An 18,310-nucleotide genomic window follows, 5' to 3' on the forward strand; every position below is an offset into this window, starting at 1 on the left:
AATCGGTGCATGTTAGTACTCAGAAGTTGTCACACTGCGGCGATTCGCGCGTCTGTGAGGATTATTTGACAACCTACTGGATGATGTGCACAAAAACAACTACGACTAAAGCTAAGAAAACTATTACACCTTTCGCAACGGGTAATACGAGCATTTGGTCACTAGCGCAGTAATACATTGCGCAATGACTATGGAATGTAGCTCGGAGGAAACGGAGACAACGTAGGTGTATTTCCGGAAAAATGTCTTACTTCCGGAAATTTGGGCCTTTTCACGGACTTTTTTGATGAAAGTCAAGCTTTGAGTGACTGTCTTTAAATTGGCGCAGCATCAAAGGCTGAAGGTGAGATAGTCAACTTTTATATACGACCTCTCACGCGGTGCTGGGTCAACTGCGACCTAAGCGAGCTCGTTGGGCGCGCATTGGGCGCAGCGCGTCCCCGCCTCTGGAAACGCGTCTTCAGCCGGATCATCTGAGCCTGCTTCCGTTTCGAGATCCCCTTCCGTTTTCCTGTTTTCAATGGCGTCTGCCTCGCGCGAATGATCAAATACAGCGCGGAGATGCGCGTGACAGCACGTTCGGATGTGTCCCGTCTTCGATTTGGTGCCGCTTTGCAATGGTCTGGCCTAATGCCGTTCTCCATCTTGATGCCAGCTTTAGCCCTGGCCCCCTGCTACCACAGGCGAACGCGAGTGCATGGCCCCAGTGTCTTTCCGAGTCCGACGAATCCCTCGCTGGTAGCCTCTGTAGTACGTAGCTTGTGTCGTGTTAGTATACATTCGCTGCTGTAGCACTCGTTCCGTTCGCCAGTTTGTTTCAGCGTGATGTGTGGTATGCCGGTATGTGTTGATAACGTGCGTGAATACTCCCTGTCGCGTCGCGCTTGTGAGGTGAGGCGCCAACGTACGAGTTTCGTGTCTACTGTTCTTACCCGAATGATACATAGCAAACTCACGTATCGGTCTTCTTGTGCAGGAGTGCTGGATGTTTTCCAAGAGGAACCCGTTGATGACACAATGGAGGTAAGCCCGTAGCTCATGCATTATTGCATTATTGCATTGCTCATGCACATTATTCATCGTAAATTTTGCGAACTTGGCTATCTATTGAGTGATGTGTGTTTCCTGCTCAAATTGTATGCCGTGTTGTGTGCACGCAGTACTCTGCACATGCATCTGTTTACGCACGCCCACAGTTGCACTTGCGGAGAAAATCTGGATATGGTTATATCAAGGTTCCGAAAAGCGGGCGGGGTGGCCCGTTTTCTTTCATACAGGAGCAGACGATAATGCATCGAGTTGGCAGTTCTCGGGCTAGTTCATCATAGTTCATATTGAACATATTTTGAAGCGCACCGGAACACATACAAAAATTTGCAGAAAAGTAGGCAAGACAGTGCTTCACTCACAACAGTTGTTAGTGAAGCACTGTCCTGTCTTCTTTCCTGTAAAATTTTGGCTGTGTTCTGGTGCACTTCATGATCTGTTCAACAGGAGCAGAATGTTTGGCCTTTCTGTAACAAAATGTCACTAACACAGCAGCATCTTTGGAAGCGCAGCGCGGAATGTGTTTGGAGTGGCACCTAAATCTCACGACACTGGTTTTGCTAGTCAAATTGATACACAGCAAAATGAATAGCAGGGCAACTCAGTTGAAATTCACGAAGAAACAGCACAAACAGATAAGACACAATAGAAGGCCACTCAACCATTGTGTGTGTTCTGGGTTTGAGAGCATGCATAGCATAATTGTACAGTGTTTGTGTGTGTGTGGCATTTCCTCACCTTCAATCTTTATGTATGCACTGTTTCATCACAAATGTGTTGACATGCTTTTCTTTTTGCATTTTTTATGCTTCCTATTTGCAGTGTACTGGTAACTTGCAAGGAAGTTTCCTTGTTCGTGGCATGTCCACATCATGATGCCACACAATATGAAGTTTTAGGCTTTCCACATGTATAGTTGGGTCACACAAGCTGTCAGTTGTACAAAAGAATACAAGGAGGACTTTGGGCACACAGAAATGCCTGGGTGCACTGTCCTGATAGCATTAGAAATTGAGGCCAGTGTGTGTCTTTTGAAGAAAGATTATCATTCAAGCTTCATTGGCTGTTGTCCTGTTTGGTAATCACTTTGTGGTGCAGAATAAAGAAATTGTCGAATGGAAGCATGACTTTTCCCCGTATTCTTAAACAATCCTTGACTCTTAAGCTTTCTAGAATACGGGGGTCTGTCTAATTTCAGATTTTTTATGCAATGACATAATCTCTTCCAATATCTAGATTTCGTTGCCACTGCAACTTGTGCCACAGCCTTCCCTGTCCCTCGTGGACCTTGGAAAACAGCTTCTGGAGTCTGCGCGCAATGGCGAGACTGAAGAAGTTCGTCAACTCATGACCAGTGGTGCTCCTTTCACTACTGACTGGGTAAGGTCTAAAACCACTTCAGTTGAAGCACTGGAACACTGTGAAAGAAATAATAAGCATTTCTGGAAGCATTCTTCTGTGGATATATGCAACGCAACCAGCAATAATAGAATATCTTTAAAATATTCGCGGCTGGCCTGCCGGCTAGGCCACTGAGTTTCACTGAAAGCAGTTTGGTGGGATTTACACTGGATTTGCCCTCGTAATCAATCTTCAGGGCCCTATTTAGTGTTGCCTCCTGAGCAGAGAGAACTCTGCATGTTTATTGTGGTTACAAAACTTATAACATTGTATTGAACTGGACAGCAGAACACTTTTTCTGGTGCATGCTTCAGTCCTTTCTGCTTGAACCATCATGTTTCTGCTTTAGCTCAGTTTAGGAGTGTCATGTTGCTTGCAAGTATCCATTTACCATTTGCTAGTTCATACAGCGATATCATCCAGTCCTTTAAAAGAAAACTTCAACGAAATCATGGACTACATAGGTAAGAAGCAATGTTTCAGATAATGTGCATATAGAGCCATCTTCACACAAAATTTAGGTTTAAAGCACGAGTGGGTGCATCATGAAAAGTAGTAAAAATAGGTTTTTGATACGAAAACTGAAAAAAACACCACCATTACTTTGTGCCGGTAATGATGCAGAATCTAGGACATTGAGAAGCAGCATGGTTGCTTGGCATGACCTCTGAGAAGGGGCAACACCCCAGCTAGCTGAAAATCTTGGCGGCAATGTTCTGGTATTTGTTTCATATTTGCTAACGATCAAGTGCACATGTTTTCTGATTTATTTAATGGGTATTAATAAGAAAATGCGACACTTACCCACCCTGCAGTTTTTTTTTTTGTTGCTTCAGTAGAACACAGTACTACTCATTTATAACCAATTCAGCCCAAGTTAATTTCATTGTAGTTAGCCTTTAACACTATGCCTATAATGTTCCGTCTCATTGCTCTCTGCACTATGCTTAGCTTCTCATTCTCAAGTTTGTCATTTTCTAACTTTAGGCCCCACAGGTCAGTAGTGGCAAGATGTACCTACTTGTATGCTCTTCTTTACAAGGATACGAGTAAGCTGCTGTTTATGGCTTGAGAATGCCTTGAATTTGTTGTAGCTAGGCACAACACACATAGAATGCCCTTGGGACAACACGCAGCGCTAACTTCCAACAGAATATCTCCGCCTTTCACAGCCATGCATGTGCCACCAAAATGTCGCAGGATGTATGTACAGTGTAGTCCACTGTTAAGCCCATTTTTTATAGCGACATACAAATTGATGCGGCAGCAGGGGATTCTGGTCACTTTGGGTCACATTGGCTGCCTTTGCCCTGTTTTGATTTGTGAGCATGTGCATTTCTACCTTTCATGAGTAGAAAGGGGAAGAAAAAAAAGCATTCTCTGGTCTTGTGGTGCAGCTGGGCACATCTCCCCTGCACATGGCTGCTCAGAACGGGCATGTGGCGACAGCTGAAGTGCTGCTGCGAGCTGGCATCAGCCGAGACGCACGCACCAAGGTAGACCGCACCCCACTGCATGTGGCAGCTCAAGAGGGCCACCTGGATGTGGTGGAGCTTTTGCTTAAGCACTCGGCCGACATTGAAGCCAAGGACATGGTGAGTGCCAAGAAGGGCTCTTGCAGCTGCATTTCGAAAAAGGGCGTCGAGGTGGCTCACAGTGTACAAGCATTAATCTCTTAATTGGCGAATGTTTTACTCAAGAACCGCTACGCCATTGGGAGTTTCTTTCAAAAATTTTGTTATAGGCAAGAAAAAATGCTTATTTTTAACGAAACTTTGATATGCAACAAGCAATTAGTTAATGTTACCCTACCGTCCTTTTCACTTCAAAAGCTCATTCTCATGTGAAAACTATTGAAGCACGATGCAGCACCTCCCCATGCCAACATCACAGTCCATCCCAGGACATCCTTGAAAAACAAACAGTTCTTTCGGCTCCACTGCCATGCCAATATTTGGGATTCACAGGTGTTGTAACTGTTTCTTCTATGTCATTCTCTTCTTCTCTGTCGCTATACCTTTGTGGTTGGAGTCACTGTCAAGCTCCAAAACGTATACATGTCAGAATCATCACTCTGTTCCGGCAATGCTGCAATTTCGCTGTCTGTCAAAGCATTTGGTATCTTCGCCTCATCAAAGCGTTTCGACTTTGATTTGCGTGTTTGTAGACTCGCTACCCTCTTTGCTGTCTGCGAAAGCAAAGTGGTGCCATCTCGAAAACAAACATACCCCTACTACTTACTACTTCTTCTAAGACATAGTAGCACATATTCTGCTTGAATAAAAATACATTTCCTTTGAATCGCTCTCTTCATCATGGTGAGAGAGTTGTGCATCTGTAGATGTGCTCCCCATGGTATGATCAACTTGGCGGCGCATCTACAGAATTTCTCTCCACTTAAAGGGGTACTGAACCACTCCTCGGGCTTGGTGAAAAACGGTCCATGGATAGCATACGCTGCTCTGAACATCTGGGCCAAATTTTGCAGTCGTATGCAGCGTGCGGAACTCGCAAGCAGGGCACAGTGTCACCTTTAATTCAAACGCTCTCTTTTCAACAGAAGCTGCCTGCTCCTCATTCTTTTCTGGGTACCTTCTTGTGTAATATAGCAGATTTTCTTATGTGGCTGCTATTGGCCAATAGCTGACATCAATCAAGAAGAGTGTCTGCATTAGTGTGCTTCTTCCTGCTGTTACTGTGCACATTTATTGACAATGTTTAATAGACAGGCTGAAGTAAGCGAAAGTCTGCTTTCAAATTTCAATAATAATTACGTACTTCCGTATGACGCCAACTATTGCCTGCTCACACTTGGCCTCGGCTGCCCGCGTAGGAATTAAACTTTGGCCACCCTGCTTATCGGTGTTGTAAGCGTCGGGTCTCACTAATTTAGACTCGTTTTGAGCTAGTCTCAGACCATGTGAAACTTGAGGATAGATCACATGCATGCTTGCCAGCGTGCGCTCACTCCTGGTCGCTCCTGGTTAGACGCCTTGGCAGACTTCGCTTCAAAATGTGCAAGTTGGATGTGGCTACTATCCGTTGGTCAAGCTGGTGCAGGACAAAGCCAGTCCGCACAATGTAGCATGGCCAGACTGGAGCATATGAGTGTGAGCATGCACTCAAGCTCTGTCTTATGCAAAGCCAATGCTGTACACATGCACTGCAGTTGCATTTAGCTGCGGTCTACTATGTAGCACAGATACTGTGGCCTCTGCAGGGTGCTGCGATGAGTCCGCTGGCTGAGTGCACTGCGGCTCGTTGAGGACAACTGCACTTGGCTACATTTTGCAACTAGTTGGTGCCAAAATCTGAAGCAGTGGCGTCTACATGAACATCCGGAATCCTGAAAGAGCATATGCTAGTGCATGTTAATAACCCATAGTAACAACTTTTTTAGTGCACAAGAAAGAACCCAAGAATAAAAGGAACGACACGGACACAGTGTCGTTTCTTTAATTTCAAATGTATTTCTCGACTTCGATAAAAAGTGGTTCAGAGCCCCTATGCCGGGACGAGGCACTTCAAAAAGCTTTTTTATTTTTTTAACAATTTCAATGAAATTTGCACAGTTAATGTATTTTTACCAGCTGATTTCAAAAGTGCAATAATTTGTTTCTATGATAAATATTCTTATGGTGCATTTGGACAGGATTGTGCGCATGAGAGGGAGACAAAGAGGATGTGGTAGACTGTCTCCTGGAGCTGTGACATTTGCACCAACCTGCGCGGTTACCACTAACTTTCCCCATGTAAATAGTTGTACATACATTTGTGCATTGGGCTTCCTCTTCATAACATTTGGTGGAGGTGCTGGGTAATGGCTTAGCACGGAGCTTCGCAGTGGCCACCGCTTCGGTTCTTCACCAATGTCGCAGGAGACGGTACCTAGTTTGGCAATGACTGCGTCAACTGTCATACTCGCGCATCCACGGGATACAGGAACCTTCTGCGGCACCAATGTCGATGACTGGCTGGAGATGTATGAGCGCGGGTACCGCCACAACAAATGGGATCCCACAGTGATGCTGATGAACATATCTTTCTTAGCAGGAACTACGTGAGTGTGGTTTCAAAACTGTGAAGAAGAATTGTGTGTCTGAGATACCTGCAAGCAGAAGCTGCGAGATCTCTTTGGAAAACCACTGGGCCAGAAGGTCGTCGCCAAGAAAGAGTTGGCATCACCACAGAAGGCTACGTCGCCTTTGCACACGACATGCTGGCACTCGGCCGCGAGGCCGACGCTGGAATGCCAGAGTCTCAGAAAGTTGGGTATGTCTTAAAAGGTATCGCCGATGATGCCTTCAATTTACTCACTTGTAAAAACTATGCTTCGGTTATCACAAAGTGAAAGTGCTTTGAGCAGGTGAAAAGCTGTCATATCTGTCAGTCATTTGCACAGCTTCCCAATACAGCTGCAACATCGTCTTGTGAAGACAGACAAGACTATTCTTCATGGCGGCAGCAGCCTTCGGAGCAGCTGACGAAGATTGTGTGCCGTGAACTGGAACCCATGTGTCCTGCGACCTTCTACCCACCTGTCAACGATAGATGCGCTCCTGTGGTTCCCCTTGTTCAGGCTATTGTACGCCAATAACTCGCCAATGTCGGCTTGCAGTCAGATTGCACCGTGGACACTTTCCAGCCAACTGAACATCCATCGCTCTTGCCTACTCGAAATCAGTGGATACCTCGAGGTTCTCGCAACATGGCAGAGTGCCGAACACCGGATGAGTGACCTACAGTGGAATCTCGATGATACGAATCTCACGGGATCACGAAAAATATTCGTATTAGCCGAAATTCGTATCATCGGAACAATTAAAGCTAGCTAAATTTAACAGTCAGAGGTCAATTCACTGAGGCACACATACGTAAAAAGCATTTATTTCTTGAAGAAAAAGTCTCTAATGTCCTTCTGCTTCTTTTTCTTTGTGAGGTCACTTAGCAGACTTTGTTCAAATCCATAAGAACGCGTGCACGTGTCATCGCTGATTTCATCCGCGGCCATAGCACGCCTAAGAACTTCGAGCGAGTGCAGCATTTCAGCTGCCCGTGGTGGGCAACAAGGCAACAAAAACAACAAAGCAACAAAAACGACACCGCTTCAAACTCTTCGCGCCCAGTCACGGCCTCCACGCTGTACGGAGCCATGTCCGCGCCTCCACACCAAAAGAGAAAGGGAGAAATTGCGTGGCGGCGCGCTGTTCTCTTTCGCGGCCTTCATGAGCGAGCATGAGCCGACCGCGGCTCATGCTCGCGGTTGCGTTTGTTTGTGCGCTGGAATTGTGCCAACTGTGGCCTCTCCTCCACGCAGTGGCGCAACCTCCGCCGGTGGAGGGCGCAGCTGCGCACAGCAACCGTGCATCCGTGACGGTGCATGCGGTATAGACAGAGCCGTAGTCGCAGAGACAAAGAGGCGCCTTGAATGCTGGCGAGTGGCGCTTGCGGATGGACCCCAATGACTGCTTATCAGTGCAGCGCATTCTTTTTTTCTCTTCTTTCTTTTGGTGTTCCTTCCTTTTCCTACCTGTGCCTGCTTTGCTCGATAGGTAGGCAATAGAGTGTCATTCTGGCTTGGACGTGGTTGCCACGTCCACCCGATACAAAGGGTTGACCACAATATCATCATCATCATCACCGTGACGTTGCACAGTAGCGGCAGAACGAGCGCGCGCGTCGGCGGTGGCAGCTGCACTGCCGCTCCTACGCCAGACGTCTTGTTGCAGTCGAGTGGGTGTGACGCATGTCTCCGGAGCAGCCCAGTGATAGCGCACCAAGCGGTTCGGGGAAGCGGCAGCGGATGTTGGATTCTCCCAACACCAAACGCCAGAAGAACAAGGAGCGAATGCGCATGCGACTACTGAACATGTCACCAGATGCGAAAGCAAGGGAGGCAGAACAGAAACGCCAACAGCAACTGATTAGATCGCCAGGTATCAAAGGCAGGGAAGCGGAACGAAAGCGGCAGCAGCGACAGGCGATATCGCCGAACACCAAAGCGAGTGAATTGGAGTGCAGACGGCAGCAGCGACTGGCTATTTCACCGAACAGCAAAGCTAGAAAAGCGGAGCACAGACGGCAGCAGCGTCTGGCTTTTGCCAAGCACACTTTAGAATTTCCAAAGTGTCTTCGGTAATTTTCGTATCAACCGACGCGGGTCGAAAATTTATTCGTAACAACCGTTCTTTAGCACGTTGCAAAGTAATGGGGCTCAGCCGGGACCAAAGAAAAATTCGTATCATCCAGAAATTAGTATTAGCCGTGATCGTATCATCGAGATTCCACTGTATTTGCTTCAGTTGCCGCCGCTTTGGTCACGTCGCCAGTACTATCGCAACCACTGGTCCTCGATGCCATTCTTGAACAGCCCTCATCCAGACAGCGGTTTTCACTATATCCAGCTGCAAGCCAAGCCTAACCTGCATGCCACTGACAGTGCGACCACATAGCGTCATCAATCACCGTCTCTGAGCAGTCACTAGTCCCATGAGCTGCAAAGTTGTCGCCCGTCGTTTTGACCTGGGCGCGTACCTTCGGAAAAGTTAAAAGATGCAGCTCCTGGAAGTGACGCTGCATTGTCAACATCTCCACCGAAGCCTCTCACCCTGCCGACCAGACACAATATAGTCGATGTAGAAGTTGATGGTGTAGTTGTCCCAGCACTTGTTGATACTGGAGCCCATATCTCGGTGATGAGCAACCGCCTTCGTTGCCGCCTGAAGCTAGTGCTTGCACCTGCTGCATCTCGCGCTATCCGGGTCATCGATGGAGCAGTGCCCATTATCCTTGGCATGCGCACTGCCCGAATAACTTGCTGGCTTCAGCACTGCCGTTTTATTTGCTGTTTTGAAATGGTGTTCCCCTGACTTGACCTTCGGCCTCTACTTTTTATCGGACCATTCAGCACTGATTGACTGCACTGCTGGCCTCCTTCAACTCGAGTGGCCTATTCACTGCTGTGCTCCAAAATCAGCTGAGCCTCGTTTATGTTCTGTAGACTTTGTACAGTTGCCGCCTCAAGCCTCCATGTGTATGCCTTTGACATGCTTCCCATCTGTTCCTGACGGTGACTGTGCTGACTCCTAATGTCAATGTTCTTTAGCTATGCACACTTGCCATTCCTCATACCATTGTGACTATTGCCGGTAACAGTGTATTTCTTCCTGTTTTAAATTTTGGTTTAAGTATGCAAGTTATCCCAAAAGCATGTCACTCGGCAGAGATTCCGCCATCTGTGTATTAGATGTTCTGTACTCGTCTGCAGCCACCTGCTGTACAATCAGTTTCGCAACATCCGATCTCGGCATTCTAAGGTCAAAGCCTTTATAGGTTCATGGTGAAGTTTGTGTCGGCATACCTAACCGCCGGAGTGCCTGCCGAAGCATCATCGCACCATATGAAGACAGATTAAAGAATGAAAAATGATTGATAATGACAGTTAGTAAATGATAACATTGTAATAGAGATTGCTAGAGGTTAATGACTAGTAATGACTACTAATGACTTGTAATGACTACTAATGACTTGTAATGACTACTAATGACTACAAAATAGCCAATATGTCTAACGACGGCTTGCAATGACCACAATTGATTACAAATGACTAAAAATGCTTACTAGTGAGCAGTGAGAATAATGAGTGAGTGAGAGCAGTGAGCAGTAAGAAGTGAGCAGTGAGCTTAGTAGTGAGAATAATGACTGGAATGACTTTTAATGACTATGAAATGCCCACTTTATCTAATTACAACTTGTAACGACTACAGTTGATTAGAAAGGACTAAAAATGATTATTAATGAGCACTAATGACTGAAATTACCTGTAATGACTACGAAATGACCTATATGTCTGACGAATTGTAATAACTACAATTGATTAGAAATAACTAAAATGCTTAGTAATGATCAGTAATGACTGAAATAACTATGATATGACCAACATGTCTAACGATGGCTTGTAATCACCACAATTGATTACAAATGACTAAAGATGCTTAGCAGTTAGCAGTAATGACTAATAATGACTGAAATGACTTGCAGTGACTACGAAATGACCAATATGTCTAATGACAACCTGTCACGACTACAATTCATTAGAAATGACTAAGAATTCTTAGTAATGACCAGTAATGACTATGATATGACCAGCATGTCTAACGACTGCTTGTAGTGATCACAATTGATTACAAATGACTAAAAATGCTTAGTAGTGAGCAGTAATGACTAAAAGAAGAGGCAAATAGAAAGAGGTGAATGATAAGAGGGGGAAGAGTAGGCTTTTGCCATTCACCTCTTATGCGAGATCTTAAGAGACCCTGTTATTCTTTTTGAAGATGATCGCTCAAGACCTGCTGCCTGAACAGGCTGCGGATCTTTGTCTTGTCCTGGTGTCTTATCGTGACGTCTTTGACTGAAGATCTCCCTGTGGGACAGACTTCCGTTGTGACACATAAGATTGACACCGGTGATGCTGGTCCTATCCACCGGCGACCTTATCACATGTCTCGCGCAGAACGCCACATTATCCAAGCTGAAGTAGACAAGATGCTACCCAAAAGTGCAATTGTGTCCTCTTCGAGTCCTTAAGCATTGCCAGTTGTCTTGCTCAAAAAAAAGGATGGCAGCGGGCGATTTTGTGACGACAACCGTTAACTGCACCAGGTCGCGAAAAAGAATATGTACCCTCTCCCGCAAATTGATGACACTCTCGACAACCTTCACCAGGGTGGGTTGCGAAAAAGAATATGTACCCTCTCCCACAAATTGATGACACTCTCGACTACCTTCACCAGGGTGTCTACCAACTAGGAAAACCAGGAAATTTCGGGGATATTGAATAATCTGGAAATACTCGGGGAAATCTCGGGGAATTTTTGCTGCTATCAGGGAAAATTTGCTGTAATTTTATCGAAAGGGAACGGAGGTCGCGATAATGCTAGCTGGCTCGAATAAAACAGAGGAATCGTAATGAATCGTCGTTGATGCCGCGTCGACGGCTGGAGGAGTTGCTGTTGTACAGTCAACGGCCGACTTCCGGACGTCCGACGGCTTCGTGGCACCACCACGTATACCATAGGGTCAATGTATAAGAACGTCTGAAATTTCGGACGCAAGAACCTTTCGCTGTCTGATTTTCGGGACTTCTTGCTGTGACCGCAGGTACGAAGTGGCATTAGTCAAAGCCACCACCTTCGATTTTGAGTATCTCGCCGCCTCGAACTGGCACTCTCACGCAGATCCGCTGGCAGCTGTAGCCATCACCGTAGAAACGCCAGGCGTAGCTGCTTCAACGTTCGCTATTAAGTTTCTTGCCATTTGGTGCTGTGTTCTTTATTGAAAGGATTCGCCGCTGTCAGCAATGGCACCGACTCCGCCTTTTTGGTACTGGCTTCGGAAGTCGGAAAGCACGGCGCATTGCATAATGCCGAGTCCCGAAAGTCAGCTTTGCCTCATTACAGAATTAGGCATAACAAGCATGGGAAGGGACAATTGTCACGGGACACAGTACGTATTCCTTAATTATACACACGTGCACCCGCCATCTCCTGTCACAGTACGTGCACCGATATGCCTAATAAGTGTACTGGCAGTCCTTCGGAGCTTTTTCGGATGTGTCTGTAGCAATTTTGGGCCCTCAAGATCAGTAAAAGACATGCATTCCATTTTTTGTCATCCTCCCTTTTTCAAGGTGCCCGGTTTTTCGGACGTTCACTGTACAACCAACCAAGAGGATGCTTGAAATGGTTCGCGTTGCAAACGCGCGGCGGAAGGAGGACGAGAACAGAAAGGACCTACACATTGAGGAATGAACGGGAAAGGAAGCGTGCCACCCCTTCTTCGAAGGAGCTTGAGCTCAAAAAAACGAAGTGTTGGCTGATGCTGAGATGCAGGTTTCCCTCATCCAACCCAAATAAAATCTTTAAATCAGTGAGATGCAACACAGGCATTGTGCGGAGGATGAGAGTATGTCAGGACAGTTGAGGTTGACTTTATTACCAGCTGTTGAGAGAGAATCTCATTTGTGACAGAGTTGGGGCCTTATACCAATGAGCTTGCTATCAGTTGATAGAAATAGTTCTTATTCGAAAATATTTCCTTTGGTATGCATCTCCTTCTTATTCGTATTTTAGAATGTTCAACTCAATTTGCAGTGAGTTTTACCATTCTTTTCGAAGGTATTTTATTCACTGTGCTGTTTACTAACCCTTTCCTTCCGTTTTCTTTTTTGAATGAAATAAGCGCTACTCCTTACTATTCAAACTGGATTAAGTCATTTTTATTTTTTAACATGCTTACTAGAGAGGGATAGCATTGGGAAACTATTCAAACTGGATTAAGTCATTTTTACTTTTTAACATGCTTACTAGAGAAGGATAGCATTGGGAAACATGGTGTGAGCACTTTCGACACAAAACAAAGTTCTGTTTCACTCAGGGAATATTGTAAAAGCACTCAGGGAAAACCTGGAAAACTGGGGAATTTGGAAATGTCAACTTGGTAGACACCCTGTTCACGTATCGACATACTTTTCTTCAGTCCACCTGTGATCTGGCTATTGGCAGATTGTAGTTGATGAACTTAACTGTGAGAAGACCACTTTTGTTATGCTGGACAGCCTTTACCATTTTAAGGTTATGCCTTTGGGACTTTGTAATTCCCCAGCAACTTTCGAAAGAATGATGAACTCTCTCTTTCAGGGCTATAAGTGGTCCACCTGCTTATGTTATCTGGATGATGTCATCGTATTTTCCTCTACATGTGACAGCCACCTCAGTCGCTTGACTGGTATTCTTGAAGTCTTCAGGGAGGCTGGCCTTCAGCCTAGCTCTTCTAAGTGTCATTTTCGACACCGCAAAGTCAAAGTTCTTGGCCACCTTGTCAGTGATGCAGGTATACATCCTAATCCTGATAAAATTCATGCAGTCAGGAGCTTTCCTGTGCCTTGCTCAGCAAAAGGTGTGTACAGCTTATGTTCCTGTTTTCGTCAGTTTGTTAACAGTTTTGCGAATATCGCCCAACCACTGACTGACCTAAAGAAATACACTGCATTCTTTTGGGGCCACGAACTAGCTGAGCCTTTTACGCCCTCATCTGCTTGTTGACAATGCCTCTGATATTAGGCCACTTTGATCCATCTGCAGCAACTCAAGTTCACGCAGACGTCAGTGGCCATGGCATAGGTGCTGTCCTCACCCAACAGCAAAACAGAGTAGAGCGTGTCATTGCCTACGCCAGTCGTCTCTTGTCCCCTTCAGAGCGCAGTTTTTCTATCACTGAGCGCGAGTGCCTTACTCTAGTGCGGCCATTGGCTAAATTTCACCCTTATTTGTTTGGTTGCCAATTTTCTGTCATTACGGACCACCATGCCCTGTGCTGGCTATCATCACTGAAAGACCTGACTGGACACCTTGGTCGCTGGTCACTCAGACTTCAGGAGTTTTCTTTTGTTATCATATACAAGTCTGGCCACTTACATCCGGATGCTGACTGCTTGTCTCACCATCCCGTCTATCCTCCTGACAACGACGAACAGGATGCCAACACTTGCCTTCTGTCCATTTAGGACTTCCGCAACATCGTTACTGAGCTGCGAAAGGACGACTCTCTCTGGTCCCTCATTGAGCGCTTGACTTCAGGACAATCAGATCGCTCAACCAGAATGTTTGTGCTCTATGACAAAATTTTTTATCGATGCAACATCAGCTCTGATGAACCAGATTTACTGCTAATTTTCCTCTCCGTTCTACTGTTCTTGCTGACCTCCACGATACAACCACTGCCAGATACCTTTGCACCTCCTGCACTTGCGACTGTACGTTGCGGCTTGCGATTTTTTTGCCAGCGTCGAAAGAGGCCATGTGCGCAACCTGTTGGCCGCATTTACCCAATCAATATTCGCATGGAGCTTTTCTTCTGTGCCATCATTGACCTTCTTGGTCTCTTCCCCACATCCAAAAAAGGGAACAAATGGATAGCCGTTGCCACAGACTATGCGATGTGCTATGCTATTACACGTGCCTTGCCCACCAGCTGTGCTACTAATGTAGTAGACTTTTTACTTTAAGACGTGATTCTTCACTATGGCGCACCAACGCAGCTGCTGACAGATTGTGGCCGCTACTTCGCGTCCCAAGTTGTGGAAGACATACTTCGTTTCTGCTCCACCGAACACGAGCTTGCAACTGCCTATCACCCATAAACGAACGGACTGAATGACTGAATTGCACCCTTACACAGATGTTGTCCATGTACGTTGCAGCAGACCAGCCCGATTGGGACAGTACTTTGGCGTACGTGACATTTGCGTACAATACGGCACGGCATGATGACACCGGTTTCTCGCCTTTCTACCTCTTGTTTGGTCGCCATCCCACTCCGCCTTTTGACACCTTGCTACCATCGGGGTCACAACATGCCACGGAATATGCCCATGACACCGTTGGTCGGGCTGGTATGGCTCGCCTGATTGCCTGTGGTCGACTTACAGCAGCTCGGGCGTCACAAAAGACTCGTTATGACAGTCACCACCGGAATCTTCAGTTTTCTCTCCGAAATCTCATTCTTCTGTGGATTCCAAGTCACCATGTCGGCTTGTCCGAAAAACTACTGTCACACTATCCTGGGCCCTACCAGGTATTGCGACAAAAGTACAAACTCGCCCCTGTTGAACACGCACTGTCCCCATCCCAGCTACGAAATGACATCGTCCACGTTGTGGGGCTTCTGGCTCTTGCGGTGGTTCTGTGGAGCCATTGCGTTGTGTTGTCGGGGGCTCCGTGTCCCTCTCCTTGCCTGAACGGGGTGGCAGCGGGTCATAAAACACTGTCACTCTGCTGTCATCCCGCCCACGGGAAGGTCAACAGGCTTTCCTCATTGGCCGACATTTTGGCGGGATTCGGGCCCTGCTTGCGTGCACTCCGGGTAAGCGCACGCAAGACGGGACCCGGGGAGACCACATCGAGGCGTCGGAAGGTGCGTACGTGTTCCTCTTTGCTGGCGGCGGCCCCCTTTGTCCGCTGCCGGTCGATGGTTACTTCGGCTCGTCGGGGTCCCGGCCTCGGCGGGTGCGCGCGCTCTCTTCTGTCGTCTCGATGTCCTGAGGCAGCGTCTGCCGATCGGGCCCCCGTCTGTTCGTCTGTCGTTTCTTTCTATTTCCCTTTTCTCTGCTGTGGGGCGCACGATGGCAGGCGCTGACCGAAGGATAGGCAACTTCTTACTGCTCGTTTCTTTGTTCTCTCTCTGTCGCGGTGCGCCATTCTAGCGGCCACCGGCGACCATTCGGCCATGTTTTGTGTAATTAGATTCATATTCGGACGTGACGTTAAAACGTGTGTTTGTATTGACTCCCAGTTTAATAAATGTACTTTCTGTCTTCTCGAGAGCTTTGCCTAGGGTCTCCCTCGCTGCGTGCGCGGTCTCGCCTTCCCCTAAGCTGTGGGGACGGCGGGGCGCGTACGCGCGCAGCTGCGCTTCGGCACACGGAGCGGGCCGGAGCAGGCGCGGGCGCGCGGTGCCCTGCACGCATGGCGGCTCGGAGTGCTCGAACTTGCGGTGGTCGGCCGGCGCGCGCAGAATCGGAGCATGCACGCCGTGAGCGTCACGGGTAAATTTGTGGTCTTCTCGCGCGGCGCTCACGGCGCGCACACTCCGATTTCGCGCTATGGATATGTTTACTTTGAATTTACAGTTCTAATTTTGTTTGAAAAAAATAAACAGCGGCAAATACTTTCTGATCCGCTCTCGTAGAAAAATATAAATATGGGCACTTTTTATGGCTAAGTATGACAACCTGTAACTCTCTTCAAATTGGCGCAAAACAATGGTTTATAGCTTACGACACACTATGAATATTCAGAATCAATTACATGTACTGTACATTACCATGCAAGCTGCTTTTAATTAGCTAATTAGGTCCCAAACAAAGAAATTCCTGTTTCGGATATGATAAAAGAATATTTATTGTAGGAAAATAAATATTTGTACTTTTGAAATCAGCTGGTAAATGTACACTAACTGTACAAATTTAATTCAAATTGTTTAAAAAATAAAATGTTTTCCTGAAGTGCCTTGTGTGCGTCCTTTAGGGATTGAAGAAGCACTGACGCTACATATTCAGCTTATCATTGTTTTGCTTTAAGTGTAGGTTCAAATCCTGTAAACTACAAAAGTAAGGGTGACGAGTATAAGAGTGCCCTAAATAATTTTCTGTAACATTTATTTCTACAAGCCAGTTTTGGTTTTGCTACCCAGGAGGTGGATGAGTCATGGCATCATGATACACTGGCTTGCTCTGTTCCTGCAATTGCCATGACTGCCAAATGTGAGCATCGTCAAAAGAAACATGCGCAGCACTTTAGTTTGCTTCTGTATGAGCAATGTCATCATACATAGCCTCATTATTACATCATTTTGACAAATTGAGCTTTGTCTTGAGGTCAGGATAATGATAACACCAGGTCTGACATTTCGAGATCATCGTTGGTATCAAATTAAAATCTTTTCCAAACTTCATAATTGCTATGTGCCATCCTTCTATGTTCAAGGAGCAGGTTGTAGATTTTTACAACTCTGAATATATGTGTCACTGCTCGTTTAATGAATGGAGAAAGGCTTCACAAAGATAAGTAAAGGTACAGCACTGTGCTGACTTGCAGCTGGGGTCTAATGCACTCTGCATAAAACACAAGGATGCATTCAGATATTTGGGAATGCACTGAAAACGGACACAAGGTTACAAAATGGAGAAACTTGCCTAAAGGCTACTGTATTTTCTCAAATGTAAGCACTAATCTTTTTATGCTCCTGATCACCAAAGTGGAAAGGGCGCCTAAATATTGAGCAAATGAAATCCATTACAAATTCTGTGCATAATAAATTGTTCTCTTATAGACTGCATTCTTGCGGGCACCACCATATCGGAAAATGGAAAGTGGCACTGTCTAGAATGTGGCTTGGCCAAACCGATTGTTATGCTGACGTACACCACCACCAGCAGGTCTGGGCAATGTTAAGCCATTTGCTTGCTGCTCATCATGTGACCATAGTTCTTGCACTCTTATTTCTTGTGTGCTTTATTGCAAAAGTACAGGCCAGTTGATGTAACATTCTCAAGAATAAATAGATAAGTGAATGAAACAGCACAATGCACTGGACAGAGAGCAAGACAAAACAACAAACTGTTGTTTCTTCTTGCGGCTCTGTCCTGTGTACTGGATCCTGTGTATCTTTATTGGCAAAATGCATATTGTTTCATAGGAATCAAATGCAGTATGCCTAAGCCCCGTAATTTTCAATGCCACACAAAACTATTAGTAGGCCACACAATATGCCAGCAAAGCCTCACCAGAAGTAGCAACAAGGATCTCAAAGCAACATATGCACACTGGCACACACAAAAAGAAGGCAAAGAAAGAAGAAAAAAAAATGCACTGTCAAGGATAAAACAGCACAACACAGGCTTGGCCTCTGCGATGCTCTAAACCACTTCACTTCACTTCACTTTATTTCCTTAAAGACCCCACAAGGGGGTGTTACATAAAGGGTTGGTTGTACAGAGATGCTACAAATGCCACAGGTATTTAACAAGACAGGCATATGGATACACTTTGAATAAAACGTGATGGACAGGTGATTGAAACAATGTCGTGGGGAAGGCCATTCCATTCTGAAGCTGCGCGGCAAAAAAATGATGCAGAAAAAGTAGCGGTGCCAGAACGGGGTCGGGTGACTTGGAAGTGGATGGCCCGTGCGGGGGGATGTGCGAGCGGCGGGAGCAATGTAAGGTGGATGGCTGAAAGAACTGTAATAAAACTTGTGGTAAAGTGATAGTGTGGCGATCCTGCAGCGAGACGAAAGAGTGGGC

General features: G+C 46.2%; 1 protein-coding gene across 7 annotated transcripts in view; it reads left to right on the plus strand.

Moving 5' to 3' along the window:
* Positions 1–31: 31 nt before the first annotated feature.
* The window catches only part of LOC135910090 (GA-binding protein subunit beta-1-like), a 74,162-nt gene continuing 55,883 nt past the window's right edge, over positions 32–18,310 (plus strand). Inside the window, exons 1-4 of one of the 7 annotated variants that reach the window (XM_065442104.2) lie at positions 32–343; positions 977–1,023; positions 2,284–2,427; positions 3,846–4,043. In XM_065442104.2, the coding sequence (XP_065298176.1) occupies positions 1,018–1,023; positions 2,284–2,427; positions 3,846–4,043 (348 nt within the window). In that variant the 5' untranslated portion in view covers positions 32–343; positions 977–1,017. Of the gene's footprint in view, positions 344–397; positions 892–976; positions 1,024–2,283; positions 2,428–3,845; positions 4,044–18,310 lie in introns of those variants that run through there. The other 6 variants (XM_065442106.2, XM_065442101.2, XM_065442100.2 and 3 more) reach the window with 6 other exon arrangements.

This window comes from Dermacentor albipictus, chromosome 4 (genome assembly GCF_038994185.2).
Source record: "Dermacentor albipictus isolate Rhodes 1998 colony chromosome 4, USDA_Dalb.pri_finalv2, whole genome shotgun sequence".
In the NCBI taxonomy this organism is placed as follows: Eukaryota; Metazoa; Arthropoda; class Arachnida; order Ixodida; family Ixodidae; genus Dermacentor; species Dermacentor albipictus.